Raw genomic sequence first — 14,750 nt, 5'->3', positions numbered from 1 at the left:
TGGAATTTTGTCAAAATAACAAGAAGTGATAAACACTAAAAGCAAAAAAGACTTTAGCAGATTGCCCTATTGTTAATTCCATGAATATACACCCAGAAATTTTTTTTTTTGTTTTTCACCCAGAAATTTTAAGAAAAAATTTTGTTTTGAAATAACTTCAGACTTCCAGAAACAATTGTTAACATCTTACATAACCAGAGTACAATGACCAAATCAGAAATAAACATTAATTCAATACTATTAAAGTAAACTACAGACTTTATTGGAATTTCACTCATTTTTCCAGTAATGGCCTTTTTCTGTTCCAGGAACTGATCCAGGATTCCACATTGCATTTAGCTGATGTTTTCTTACTTTTTTTCTTTCTTTTTTTTTTTTTTTTTTTTAGTATTTATTTATTTATTTGGCTACGCCAGGTCTTAGTTACTTTTTTTTCTAAGCTCTGATGGTTTCTTGTCTTTTATGACCTTGACACTTTTAAAGAGCACTAGTCTCCTTTATTGTAGAATAGTCCTCAATTTGGGTTCATCTGCTGTTTTTCAACAACGGCAGAATTGACATTTTGGACTGGATTATTCTTTGTCGTGGAAGGCTGCCCTGTGCATTGTAGGATACTTAGAATTCCTGGCCTCTACCCACTAGATGCCAGTAGCACCTACACCACCTCCAAATTTTGACAGTCAAAAATGTTGCCAGGCATTGCCAAATGTCCTTTGGGAGGGCAAATTCATCCTGGATGGAGAATCACTGGGTCAGATTGAGGTTATGAATTTTTGGTAAGAATACCACAGAGGTAGTGATACACCTTTATAGTGACGTGTATAGTAGTGACATGCATCATATCAGAGTGTACATGATTTAATTTGACTTTTAAACTGATCGCTTGTTAAAGTGTTTATCTGGGTTTCTGCATTATAAAGTTACTATGTTTCCATTTGTAATTAATACATATTTTGGTGCCAAGAATTTTTTTTCCTGGCATAGCTGCAATAATCTTAATTCTACCTACAAAGGAAACATACTTTTGAAAGTTAAAAAAAATTAGTTTGCCCTCCATATCCATGAGTTCTGCATCCACAGATTCAACCAACCAAGGGTCAAAAATATTTGAAAAAAAATTCCAGAGAGTTCCAAAAGCAAAACTTAAGTTTGCTGCGTGCAGGCAACTATTTACATAGCATATACATTGTATTAGGTATTATGAGTAACCTAGAGATGATTTATTAAAGTATACAGGAGGATATACATAGGTTATATATAAATACTACCTATGCGATTTTATATGAGAGTTGAGCATTTGCACATTTTAGTATTGAAGGGGGTCCTAGAACCAATCTTCTGCAGGTACCAAGGGACAACTTCTTTTGGTGAAACTGATAATTTAAGGTCACAGAAATCTTTTTCTAAATTTGTTTCCTATCCATGTGGGAAGGTGGCTATCTATAATTTGCAATGTTCGAATGATAAATAAATTTCTGTCTTGTTGAGTTCTTTGTTTTCCTAAACTATCCTGGTCTGTGTTGTTCATCACTGTATTCCTAGCACCTGGCAATTGTAGGTCCTCAAATATTTGTTGAATGAATGAATGAGAGAGGTATTTGTTTTGGAAAGCAGGTGCTTGGGAAGTAGGAAGCTCACTTCAGTATGCTAGAATAATTATTTCTTTGAAAAGAACATTTTGGCTGCCAATGTTAGAAATATTGGTTTTAATAATTTAATTTATTAATTGGTTTTAATAATTTAATTTATTTTATACAGAAATGTTAGGTTTTTAACATTTGAGAAAAAGATGATTTTGTATACGTTTCCCTATTTCACTGAAAAGTGCCATTTGGTAGCAATGCCTGCAGATATAAAGTTCACGGTTGTACCTGACATGTAGCAACGGTTAAATGTTAGCATTAATATTATCATTATTATCAGTTGTTAGTTATTATCATCATCATCATGGAATTAGGATACCCTCATAGTACATTTAGTTTAAAAATATTTTTATTATCTATGATGTTGATAGATATAGATGTTTATAAAAGTTTACAAACTGTATAAACTTTAGACTATAAAAACTATTGAGTATACTCTTCTATAGTATAAAAATTGTTAAGGGTATAAGACCTATAGATTACAATAACTATTGAGTATAGTTTTAATTAATTAATTAAATTTTGGGGGCAGTGTTGGGTCTTTGTTGTGGTGCACAGGCTTCTCATTGTTGTGGCTGCTTCTCTTTTTGCAAAGCATGAGCTCTAGGCACACAGGCTTCAGTAGTTGTGGCTTGCAGACTCTAGAGCACAGGCTCAATAGTTGTGGCACACGGGCTTAATTGCTCCGCAGTGTGTGTGATCTTCCTGGGCCAGGGCTCGAACCCTTGTCCCCTGTATTGTCAGGCGGATTCTTAACCACTGCACCACCAGGAAAGCCTTGAGTACAGTTTTAAAATTTTCACTGGTAACCTTCAGGTACAGGGCAGGAACTTATTTTTTCCATCAATGGCCACTGATTTCAGGTACGTCTTGAACGAGTTAGGTTGAACATTTGAAATGTTGGTCAAAAACTGGTGAATAATAGACACAGAACACAGACTGGTTGTTGTCAGGGACTGGGGGAAGATGGCACTGGGGAGAAATTCCTTAATGGTTAAAGACCTTCACTATGGAATGATAGAAATGGCTTGTAAGTAGATAGAGATAGTGGTTGTACCATACTGTGAGTGTAATTAATGCCACTGCATTGTTCACTTAACCTGGTTAATTTTATGTTACGTGAATTTCACCTCAACAAATTATTTTTTAAAACAAAACAAAAAAACCGAACAAATAAAAACAAATAAAAACTGGTGAATATTAGCAATCTCATATAGTTAAATTAAACCTAGGAGAAAACAGCTTAATTTAGTGCTTTATTTTTATTTTTTAATTTTTTTGCGGTACACGGACCTCTCACTGCTGTGGCCTCTCCAGTTGCGGAACACAGGCTCCGGACGCGCAGGCTCAGCGGCCATGGTTCACGGGCCCAGCCGCTCCGCGGCATGTGGGATCTTCCCGGACCAGGGCATGAACCCGTGTCCCCTGCATTGGCAGGCGGACTCTCAACCACTGCACCACCAGGGAATCCCAGTGCTTTTTTTTTGTTTGTTTTGGTGGTGGTGGTTTGTGTTTTTTCTCACTAGGAGACAGGAGATACAAAGGTTTATAAAAATAATAGGGTATAGTTTTATTTAATATTTAAAATTAATAAACTTTTTTTTTTTTTTTTTTTTAATACTGAAAAGATGTGAATTTGAGAGGGCAAAGAAACATCAGTTTTGCAAAGTTCTTCAAAATTCATCTCTGGAGTTACCAACCGTTTTACACCTTTGGAAGTCTATAGACCTACAGTGTCCAATATGGTAGCCACTGGTTACGTGCGGCTGTTGAACACTTGAAATGTGGCTAGTGTCAACTGAGGTGTGCTGGAAGGACACAACCCAGTCCAAATTCTGAAGATTTAGTACAAAAACATGTAAAATATCTTAATGATTTTTTTGCAATGATTATAAGCTGAAATTACAATATGGAAAATATTGAGTTAAATATTAAGATTAAATTCATTTATTTTTTGTTACTTTTTTCATGCTAATAGAACATTTCTGTTGGAGGGCTCTTACCTGTTGTAAATTCGAATGTGACAATTTGATTTGCTGAGTAGCCATTTTCAGCTCATACATTGCTTCTTTCTTCCCAGATTGAATTTGGAGCAGGCAGAACTAGGGCACTGAGGCACTTTCTTCACTACTTTCTTCACTCCCTGCTTTGAGTAATGTGTCCTTGGCAAAGAGAATGGTGCACATCGTTAGCCATTCTACTAGGGTGTTCATTTTATTTCTTGTGTTAAGTTAAAATCAGAGACATTGGAGACTTGCAAGAATTGAGTCCTCTCTTACGTTTGCTTCTGAAGGGTGTTACAACTGAAATGGTAGGGATACTCTGTACACATATACAATACAGTCGGCCCTCGTATCCACAGGTTCTGCACCCACAGATATGGAGGGCTGAGTGTACGACTGCTGTTTTATATAAGGGACTTGAGCATCCCTGGATTTTATTATCTGCAGGTGTCCTGGGACCAACAACCCACAGATCCCAAGGACGACTGTATGTAGCTCACTTTCTCTAGTTCTTTGGATCTGTTTCCTGCCAGTATCTTTTCTAGATGCATTACGTTAACTTGATTTTTAATATGTGTTTTAAAAATATCACAAAAGACATGATATGTATATCAAATCTCTGTTTTTATAATGACAATATTATAAGTAATGCCATCCGGTTTTATGATTTGAGCCCATGCTCCAATTTCCTCCTGTGTTTCTGAAATTGTGGGTTTTTTGTAGCACTGTGTCTTTCTTTGGCCTAGAATATAAAATTTGATTGGAATGTGTCCCAACCCTCCCAACTCTTCTTTGCTACTGTGGTGGTTATTACAGATCTTCATTATCGTCTTTATCACATTGTAATTACTGGTCTATATTTCTGTTTTCCTAACTAGACTGAGTTCCTTTGAAGACAAAGGACTGTCTTATAAATTAGTTCTTATTAAACGTCTGTTGGATAAATGAAGTGGTAAGAATTCTTAGAGGGTTGGTTTTTTTGGAAGTTTATCGCTTTCTGAGAATGTATGGTGTTGGTATTCTACAGCTGTTGCTCTGATTTGCCATCCTCTTGGGTCCTTTTCTCACAGGTGTCAATCTGAACTTGAAAGAAGCCAACAAGCTGCACAGTCTGCAGATGTCTCTATGAGTCCATGCATTACACCACAAAAAATTTTTGCAACTCCACTCACACCAAGCCAGTATTATAGTGGTAAGGATTTTTTCCCTTTGTATAAATAGCTCTTTTATTGAGATTTTAATTCTGCCAAAGAAATGAATTCATTCAACTTTGAATTCAATCTCAATTTTAGCATTAAAAACAAAGCAGCCATTAGTTACATATACATTTGTGTATCTGTTGAACTATGTTGAGCAATCAGTAAGCCTTTAAACTTTTCACTTTATCCTTCTATGGTATTTTAAAACATAATTCAGTTTTGGAATATTTAAAACGCCTATGTTTCCATGTATTTTGATATTTGAGTAATTTGATCAGTATCCGTTGCCTTAACCAAAATGTTCTTTCTATCTGATGTAGTCATTTCTAGACGATCTATCATAATGATTCTTTGCAAAATCTGTGATTGAAGTAAAACTGTATCTCAATATCTGTGTTTAGGTTCCAAATATGAAGATCTAAAAGAAAAATATAATAAAGAAGTTGAAGAACGAAAAAGATTAGAGGTAGAGGTGAAAGCCTTGCAGGCAAAGGTAAATTAATTATGGACCTTTTAATAGAGTATGCAGTTGAAGAAGTACTTTGATATAGGATGCAACAAGGATAGAGAAAAATCTGCTTTACATAGGGCTGACACATTTTTCTTACACTGAGAAAGTAAAGTTCCTGACTCATTGGTTATGGTATTTTAAAATTTAAAACTAGGTAAGAGTGGAGTAAAATAGATTGGGAAGATGACTATCTCTAAATATTAAATGTTCACCGAATTCCATGGAAACTGTGGTAATGTAATTATTTCTCTGTTAAGATCTAATGATAAAGAACAAGTTTGAAGAGGGTGGGACCAGAGTCATAACTGACACTTACCAGCTTTGGAACCTGGAGGTGATTGCTTCCTTTTCAGGCCTTCTGATGGAATGTGGTGATTGCTACCAGGGATGTGAGGTTTGGGGGTCATTATTAAAGAACTGTTTATTTCAGGTGAGAATGTTATCAACGTAATCTCCCCAGTTCTTTTAAATAAGTTGCTGACAAGTGTTTTAAATTACATTTTGATAGGGGTAAAAAAAAGCAGAGAGAGGTAGGTGAAAAGATTTGTTTAACATCAATAAAATAAACAAAATGCGTATTTTGGAAACGCCAGCTTTTAGTTTCAGGACTGACCCTGAAAATACCTGGTGTCTATAGAATATACCTTTCACATTTCTGTGCACATGATGTTATTTATTTTTAAAAAAATTCCAGTTTGGCACTTAATGGCACAATTCCACTAAACATATGAACTTGGTGAGATGGCACAACTTAGCAAACAGTTTAAGGCTGAATTTATACGTAGATGCCTTAAATACTGAGGATCAAAAAAATACCTGTTAGAGCTTTAACAATTTTAATTCTTTTTACGCCTTTAACCCTTGTTTGGAGATCACCAGGGTTTTGATATATGTAGCAAAGGCATTGCTTACAAGATGAATAAAATTAAACAATAATTCTCTGGTCTGGCTTGGAAATATGTGCTTTGTTATCTAGTTCAGTCATTGGTAGCAATTCTGGCCCTGACATCTGTTCCCAGAGTTATTTTGTGGAGGACTGTGAGTCTCCAGAAGCATTAAACCTTTCCCTGTGGCAAGAAGAGCCCTTGCTATCAAAAATTTAACTCAGCTTCTATAGCCACACCTTGATAGTTGTCAGGATGCAGGCAGAGAGAAGAACAAAAAGAAGAATTCAAAACAGAAAATCCACAAAGGTGTATTATATAATACAAAATACCTCATACGACATTTATGGGGGGAGAGTGTTATGGTGGAACGTGAGATTCTTGAAAGAGTTCTTTAGGTTAGTATTGAATTTTGAGTCTCTGTGCGCAAAGCTACAGGGGGAGGTGACCAAGGATGGGCAAAGGAAAATCAAATTTCAGAATTCAAAATGGCAGTGAGTACTCACATGTGTTTTTATGAAGTATATGAGGGATGCAGAATAAATACAAAAACTGAGCCCATTTAAAATAGATTGGGCCTCAGATGGTACTGGTTTCACCCTTCAGTGCTAAGTCTGACCATTAGAACATTTCCTCACTGGTTATTGGGACTCAGTGGTTCCCTTAAATTGATGAATGTTCTTTCTTGGTACGCAGTGGAAGTGTTACCTTCTTGGCATGGCTTTATGTTCTATTTGAAAATAAGTACATAGTCTTTTTTTTTTTTAAATTGCAGTATTGCTGATTTCCAATGTGGTATTAGTTTCAGGTGTATATAGCAAGGTGATTCAGTTATATATATTATACATACATATATACTTTTTCATATTCTTTTCCATTATAATTTATTATAAGACATTGAATATAGTCCCCTGTGTGTAAGACCTTGTTGTTTATCTATATTATATATAATAGTTTGTATCTGCTAATCCCAAACTCTTCATTTACCTGCTCTCCCACCCCACTGCTTTCCCCTTTGGTAACCATAAGTTTGCTTTTTTATGTCTGTGAGTCTAGTACATAGTCTTAAATATTTTGACTTCTAAAGGGCTCTAAAGAGTTTCTGTTTTTACAGAAAGCGAGCCAGGCTATTCCCCAAAGCACCATGAATCACCGGGACATTGCCCGACATCAGGCTTCATCATCTGTGTTCTCATGGCAACAAGAAAAGACCCCAAGTCGTCTTTCATCCAATGCTCTAAAAACTCCAATTAGGAGAGATTTCTCTGCATCTAATTTTTCTGGGGAACCAGAAGTGACTCCGAGTAGATCAACTTTGCAAATAGGGAATAGAGATGCTAATAGCAGTTTCTGTGATAATTCTAGCAATTCTCATCTTTTGGATCAATTAAAAGCCCAGAATCAAGGTAACTTAGCCCTAGAAAGTGCTAATGTGTTTTGTTAGACCCATCAGTGATCAACATCCCAGCCTGGTGATGTGAAATACTGTCTTTGGGATAATGAGAAAAGATATCACCATTTGGAAAGGTACCTTTCTTTGTACTATAAAGATGGTACCATCAAGACTTGAAAAGTAGGGTGAGTGACTTTGACTTTCCAGAGCGGGGCAAGTAGGTGGGTTACAGTTGACACTCCCCACGGCTCTCCCCTGGCTCCTTTTGTGGCCCATGAAACAAGCCAGTTTTGGCCAGAGGTGTGGCATGTGTCTGTAGGACAGCTTTGCTGTGTGCTGCCAGGTTTTGTGTATGGGAGAAACCTGTAACCTTGGCTGCTGCACCACACTGCTGCTGACAGCCAAGGGTGCCAGGTGGTGTTTTAGAATCTAGTCTGCAGACTATGATAATTTCCAGTGCTATCATAGATTGAAAATCACCATCTGTGTGCACTGGTGAGACCTGTCACATGGCCAGTGCCATTGGAACCAATATTGTGTGTATGTGGGGAAAAAAATGAGAAAAAACATTGTTGTTAATTTTGGCAATAGAGGAGGTTCACACTGTCTTGCTCTTTACTGGAGGACAAGCTACTAGAGAATATGGGAGGGTGAATTTTTCACTGCTTAGCACTCATTTGCATTGATATGGGCACAAAAATATATTAGTTTGTGGGTGTATAAAACCAAGTGGTAATTTTAGTGCAGGGTGTTATATGTGGTACACTTTTTGCAGTCTTGATAAGATACTATTCACAATTTTAGAAAAACATCTCCCTGCCAAGTTTCTCTGTGAAAACTTAGAAAATTTGTTTCTCCTGCTTTCTGTAGGGTTTCTGAATACAAATAACAATAAAGACTAAACATTGAAATTAAATCCAATTAAAGTAGCTTCTTTGTTTAATGTGAATTGATTTATGTTTGGCCAAAGATTTCAGAGCAGAGCAACGTTGATACATTCTGAGTTTCCTTGTATATGTCTTTGTGAAAAATATATATTAATTGAAGTGTGGGTTTTGTTTGTGATTTAAGAGCTAAGGAGCAAGATTAGTGAGTTGGAACTACATCTGCAAGGACAAGAAAGAGAAATGAAAGGCCAAGTGAATAAACTTCAAGAACTCCAACTCCAAGTGGAGAAAGCAAAAGCAGAATTAAACGAAAAAGAGAAAGTTTTGAACAAAAGCAGGGATGAACTGGTGAGAACAACTGCACAGTATGACCAGGCATCAACCAAGGTACTTGACTTTTCATGAGTTATTGATAAATCTCCATTTTTTTCATATAATTCTTTGGGAAGAGTACTCTGCACTTAGACTTGTGAAATAAATATTAGTAATGAACCTTATTATGTACTAGGCAGTATTGATGCAGCTGAGCAGTAAGTTCTTTTAGAGTTGGGTAGATCTAGGGTCAAATCCGGTCTGCATATTTTCCCAGCCAAGGGACCTGGGCAAGTCACTGATCTCTTTTATATCTCAGAGGTGGTGAAGAATAAAGATTATGTATGTACAGCGCCTGGCAGGTGCCTAATATATAAAAGAGGCACTTAAAGTCATGGAGCTTTACAAGAGATTTAGGACATACGATAGAATTGAATAGACCTACTCCTGGGATCCAGTGTATACACTCCTACCATTTAATCTAAGGCTCTGATTAAGGCCAAGCTTCGTAGCCTGTTATTTGGGGGTTGTCTTTGTTGTTGTTGTTGTTGCTTTGCCCCCAACCTATCTCTCTAGTCTTTTCTTCTCTTTTTTCTATTATTCATTCATTCACTGAATCATTTGACAAATATTTATTGACCATCTACTGTATGTCAGCCACTGTTCTAGACCTTGGGGATGCAGCAGTGAGTAAATAGACAAAAAGAATGGCCCTTGTGGAGCTTCATCATAACGGGGGACGTAATGTAGATGTACCAGTCACGTAGATAGTGTGCTATATGGAGAAAAGTGTAGAGCAAAACGAATTATCTTCTAGGACCAACTGCGGTTATTTGGTGTTTCTTGAACCTAACCTTTGTCTGGGTCAGTGTTCTGCTCACATTTGCCTTTCTGCTTGGCATACCTGCCTCTTGGAATACTCTTGACATGATCCTCATCCCATGAGCTCCTTCTCTCATTTCTGAGTGTGGTGAGGTCTTTTCTCCTGGCTTCCATCCCCATTATGACCCTTTTATTGTCATTATTTATATTCTAGCTCTTGTAGTTCCCACACTTGGCTAATTGTCAGAATTACTGAGAACCTTGCAGAATTAATCTTCTTAGACTCACGTCTGAAGTGGGCCTATGGAATTTACCTTTAATAAAATCTCTAGATGAAAACCACTGTAGTAAGTAGACCTGTGTCTTCCATTTGCTTCCTGGGAATAGGCTCTTTCTGTCTTTTTTTTTTTTTTTCAAATTCATGCTTTTTATTTTAAGATAATGATAGATTCATGTAGTTGTATAAAATAATAGCTTGTTAATATGATGGGTTACAATGATTGCTTTTCAGCTATTTGAATGTCTTTCATCCTTGGAATAGACCATACTTGGTCATGGTGTACAACTCACTTTATATATTTCTGAATTTTATTTGCTAATAGTTTGTTAAGGATACTCGTGTCTATATTTGTGAGGGATGTTGTTCAGCTGTTTTCTCTTTTTGTACTGTCTTTGTCTGGTATTTGTATCAGAGGTAATACTAGCTTGATAAAATGCATTGGGAAGCATTCCCTTCTCTTCTCGGAAGAGATTGTGCAGAATTGGTGTTATTTCATCTTTATACATTTGGTAGAATTCTCCATGAAACTATCTGGGCCTGGTGATTTCTTTTTTGGGAGATTTAAAATTATAAATTCAATTTTTAAAATAGTTGCACAGCTATTAAAATTATTTATTTCACATTGGATGAGTTGGGTTAGTTTGTGATTTTGGAGGAAATTTCATCTAAATTGTCAAATTTGTGCATGTGGAGTTCATAGTATTTCCTTATTCTTTTTTTTTTTTTTTTTTTTTGTGGTACGCGGGCCTCTCACTGTTGTGGCCTCTCCCATTGCGGAACACAGGCTCCGGACGCACAGGCTCAGTGGCTATGGCTCACGGGCCCAGCCGCTCTGCGGCATGTGGGATCTTCCTGAACCGGGGCACGAACCCGTGTCCCCTGCATTGGCAGGTGGATTGTCAACCACTGCGCCACCAGGGAAGCCCTCCTTATTCTTTTGATGTCTGTAGGTCAGGTTTATTTCCTGTTCATTTCTGATATTTGTGTCTTCTCTATTTTCTCTGTGTCAGTATTGATAGGAATTTGACAGTTTTGTTGCTCTTTTATTGACCTTACCAAAGAGTCAGCTCTTTAATTCATTGATTTTTCTATATTTCTTGTTTTCAGTTTCATTGATTTTTTTTTTTTTTTTTTCCTCTCTGTTATTTCCTTCTGCTTGCTTTGGGTTTATTTTGCTCTTCTTTTTCTAGGTTGTTGAGTTGGGGAGCTTAGCCTACTGACTTGAGACTTCTTTTCTAATGCAGACATTTAATGCTATAAATTTCCCTCTCAGTACTGCTTTAACTGTGCTCTGCAAATTTTGATCTATTTTATTTTTTTACATAATTTTAAAAAAAAATATTTATTTATTTTTGGCTGTGTTGGGTCTTCGTTGCTATGCACAGGCTTTCTCTAGTTGTGGGGAGCAGGGGCTACTCTTCGTTGTGGTGCATGGGCTTCTCATTGTGGTGGCTTCTCTTGTTGCGGAGCACAGGCTCTAGGCGCATGGGCTTCAGTAGTTGTGGCACACGGGCTCAGTAGTTGTGGCTCATGGGTTCTAGAGCACAAGCTCAGTAGTTGTGGTGCATGGGCTTAGTTGCTCCACGGTATGTGGGATCTTCCCAGACCAGGGCTTGAACCCGTGTCCCCTGCATTGGCAGGCGGATTCTTAACCACTGCACCACCAGGGAAGTCCCTGATATATTGTATTTTAATTTTTGTTCTTTAATGTACTAAAAAAATTTTTTTTTTCTCGAAACTTCCTCTTTGGCTCATTGATTATTCAGAAATACCTTGTTTAGTTTCCAAGTGTTTGGAGCTTTTTCCCTTTTTGTTATTGATTTCTAGTTTGATTCCACTGTGTTCAGAGAATATACTTTATGATTTCATGTCTTTTAAATTTGTGGGGATTTGTTTTATGGCCTAGTACATGGTCTATCTTGGTATATGTTTCATAGGCACTTGGAAAAAAATGTATATTCTGTTTTTGGATGGAATGGTCTAAAAGTGTCATTAGCTTCTGTTGGTTAATGTTCTTTGTTGAATTCCTCTGTATCTTTGCTGATTTCTTGTCTAGTTGCTCTAGCAATTGTTGAGAGAGGGATATTGAAGTCTCCCATAACTGTTGATTTGTCTATTTCTCCTTTCAGTTCTATCAGTTTTTTTTTTTTTTTTTTCTTTATTTTGCAGTTTGCGGGCCTTTCACTGTTGTGGCCTCTCCCGTTGTGGAGCACAGGCTCCGGATGCGCAGGCTCAGCGGCATGGCTTATGGGCCCAGCTGCTCCACGGCATATGAGATCTTCCCGGACCGGGGCACGAACCCATGTCCCCTGCATCAGCAGGTGGATTCTCAACCACTGTGCCACCAGGGAAGCCCAGTTCTATCGGTTTTTGCTTCACTTATTTTGCAGTTCTGTAGTTTGGTACATACACATTTAGGATTGCTATGTCTTCTTGGTGGATTGACCCTTATCATTATGTAATATCCCTCAGTGTCTCTGGTAATTTTTTTTATTCTGAAGTCTACTTAATCTGGTAGTAGTATAGCCACTCTAGCTTTCCTTTGGTTTATGTTTCATGATGTATTTCTTTCTGTCTTTTTACTTTCAGCCTATCTATGCTATTAAATTAAAAAGTATGACCTAACTATAAATTAAAAAATAGGCCTAATGGAGTTTTGTGTGGATAGTGTACAGTTGGGTCATATTTTTTAATCCCCTCTTTTAAAACACTATTCACTTTTAGAAACACTATCTGTAATATTAGTATATTTACACTATCTAAATATATTAGTATATTTAGATCACTGATATTCAACGTAATTATTGATATGTCATGGCTTAAGTCTTCCATCTTATTTTTATTTCTTTTATTTTTCATTTCTCTGTTTCATTTTTCCTGCCTTCCTGTAAGTTACTTGAACATTTTTGAGAATTCCCTTTTGAATTATCGATAGTGTTTTTGAGTGTATTTCTTGGTAGAGCTTTTATAATGATTGTTCTAGATAATGTATATATACATACAATTTATCAGTTTATTGGTGTTGTCATTCTATCAGCGCCAATAAATTATCGAAAATTTACTTCTCTTTTTGTCCTTATACCCTCCCACATTTATAGTATAATTTTCTTCAGTGTTTTCTCTACATACATTTAGAACCACATCAGTGTTATAATTTTTGCTTCACTTGTCAAACATAATTTAGAAAACTGAAGAAAAGATGGAAAGCCTATTGTATATATGTTTATTGTTCATTAACTTATTGTTCCTTCCTTCATGTTTCCTTTCATATTTCCTTCTTTCATTATTTCCTTTCTGTTTAGAGAACATCCTTTAACCATTCTTTTAGTGTAGTTACAAATCCTCTAAATTTTCTTTTGTCTGGGAATGTTTTGATTTCCTCTTCATTCTTGGAAGATATTTCTGCAGGGTATAGGATTCTAAAGGTTAACAGTTTTTTTCTTTCAGCACTGCCTTGTTTTCCCTTGGGCCCCAAAGTCTCTTGTTAATCTTCTTTCTTCTCTTTTTTCAGAGCTTTTTTATGTTTGTTTTAATGTAATGTGCAAGGTTTTAGATTATTCTTCATGGGAGGTATTCTTCATCTCTTCCATCTACCTGGAAGTGGTAGTCCAGGTTCATTTTTAGAATTCTTCTAGTGCAATTCTTTGAACAGAGAAATTCTTGATAACTATGGGTTAGATGTATGAAGGAACATGACCTTCCTTGATCCATATATTTATTCTCTTTGTGCAGTCTGGGTTTGTAATTTGGTTTTCTAAGTTAGAAAGACTTGGATTCAAACCCTGGCTCTACTACATCCCAATTGTGTTGCTTTGGAGCTATTTAATTAACTTCTGAACTTCAGTGTCCTAATCAATAAAATGGTGTTAACAATAATGCCTTTGTCATAGAATTGCTGTAAAGTTTGTGATAATTTTTAAAAATTATTTATTTATTTTATTTATTTATTTTCCTTGTTTTTTCTGGCTGAATCTGGTGTTAGTTGCAGCACACGGGGTCTTTGTTGAGGCATGTGGGATCTTTTCGTTATGGTGTGTGGTCTGCTCGGGTTTCTCTCTCCTTGTGGTGCGCAGGCTCCTCTCTAGTTGTGGTGTGCGGGTTTTCTCTCTCTAGTTGTGGTGCATGGGCTCCAGGACATGTGGGCTCTGTAGTTTGTGGCACATGGGCTTAGTTGCCCCACGGTATGTGGGATCTTAGTTCCCCAACCAGGGATTGAACCCATGTCCCCTGCATTGGAAGGCAGATTCTTTACCACTGGACCACCAGGGAAGTCCCTGTGATAATTTTTATAAAGGTTTTAGCGTATAGTGCCTGGCACATGGTGAACTTATAATAATAGTTGTTATTATTATATCAATTAAGTTCCTTGTCAGTTAAGCTCATTTTCAGTTGCATTTCTGCCAAGTCACACCTTCTCATATAGGAGAATTATACTTATCCTTTTACATTTTGTCTTGTTGGTTTTGTGTGACAAGGTCACCAAATCCTTGTACTGACTAGCATATTTGATGAAGTCTGTTCTTACCAGATCATGAATTAGAATTTTTGACTAGGACAGTGCTGAGAACATAGCTCTGGCTTTCTTTCTATTGGAGACTTCCCTCCAGGTTCTTAAGACTCATTTGTTCAATGCTTTTTGTATTCCATTTTTTTCCTGTAAACTACAAACCCACCTAACTGAAAATTCAGTCCACCTTTCTCCATCTTGTTTCTAAAGATAATACGACCTTGTCCAATATGTTGCTGAAATCAGATTATGCTTTGTTTATGCTATTCCCTGATGTACCATTAGAACTACCTATTAAATAAAATGGAG

General features: G+C 36.6%; 1 protein-coding gene across 1 annotated transcript in view; it reads left to right on the top strand.

The window, feature by feature from the left end:
* Positions 1–14,750, top strand: part of CENPF (centromere protein F) — a 67,257-nt gene that overhangs the window by 12,964 nt on the left and 39,543 nt on the right. The window contains exons 4-7 of the mRNA XM_059041689.2: positions 4,717–4,838; positions 5,247–5,338; positions 7,355–7,646; positions 8,705–8,907. Of these exons, the coding sequence (XP_058897672.1) occupies positions 4,717–4,838; positions 5,247–5,338; positions 7,355–7,646; positions 8,705–8,907 (709 nt within the window). The remainder of the gene's footprint in view (positions 1–4,716; positions 4,839–5,246; positions 5,339–7,354; positions 7,647–8,704; positions 8,908–14,750) is intronic.

This window comes from Kogia breviceps, chromosome 1 (genome assembly GCF_026419965.1).
Source record: "Kogia breviceps isolate mKogBre1 chromosome 1, mKogBre1 haplotype 1, whole genome shotgun sequence".
Classification (NCBI taxonomy): Eukaryota; Metazoa; Chordata; class Mammalia; order Artiodactyla; family Physeteridae; genus Kogia; species Kogia breviceps.
Note: the sequence above shows the minus strand (reverse complement) of the source record. Positions and strands in the feature narration are given on the sequence as shown.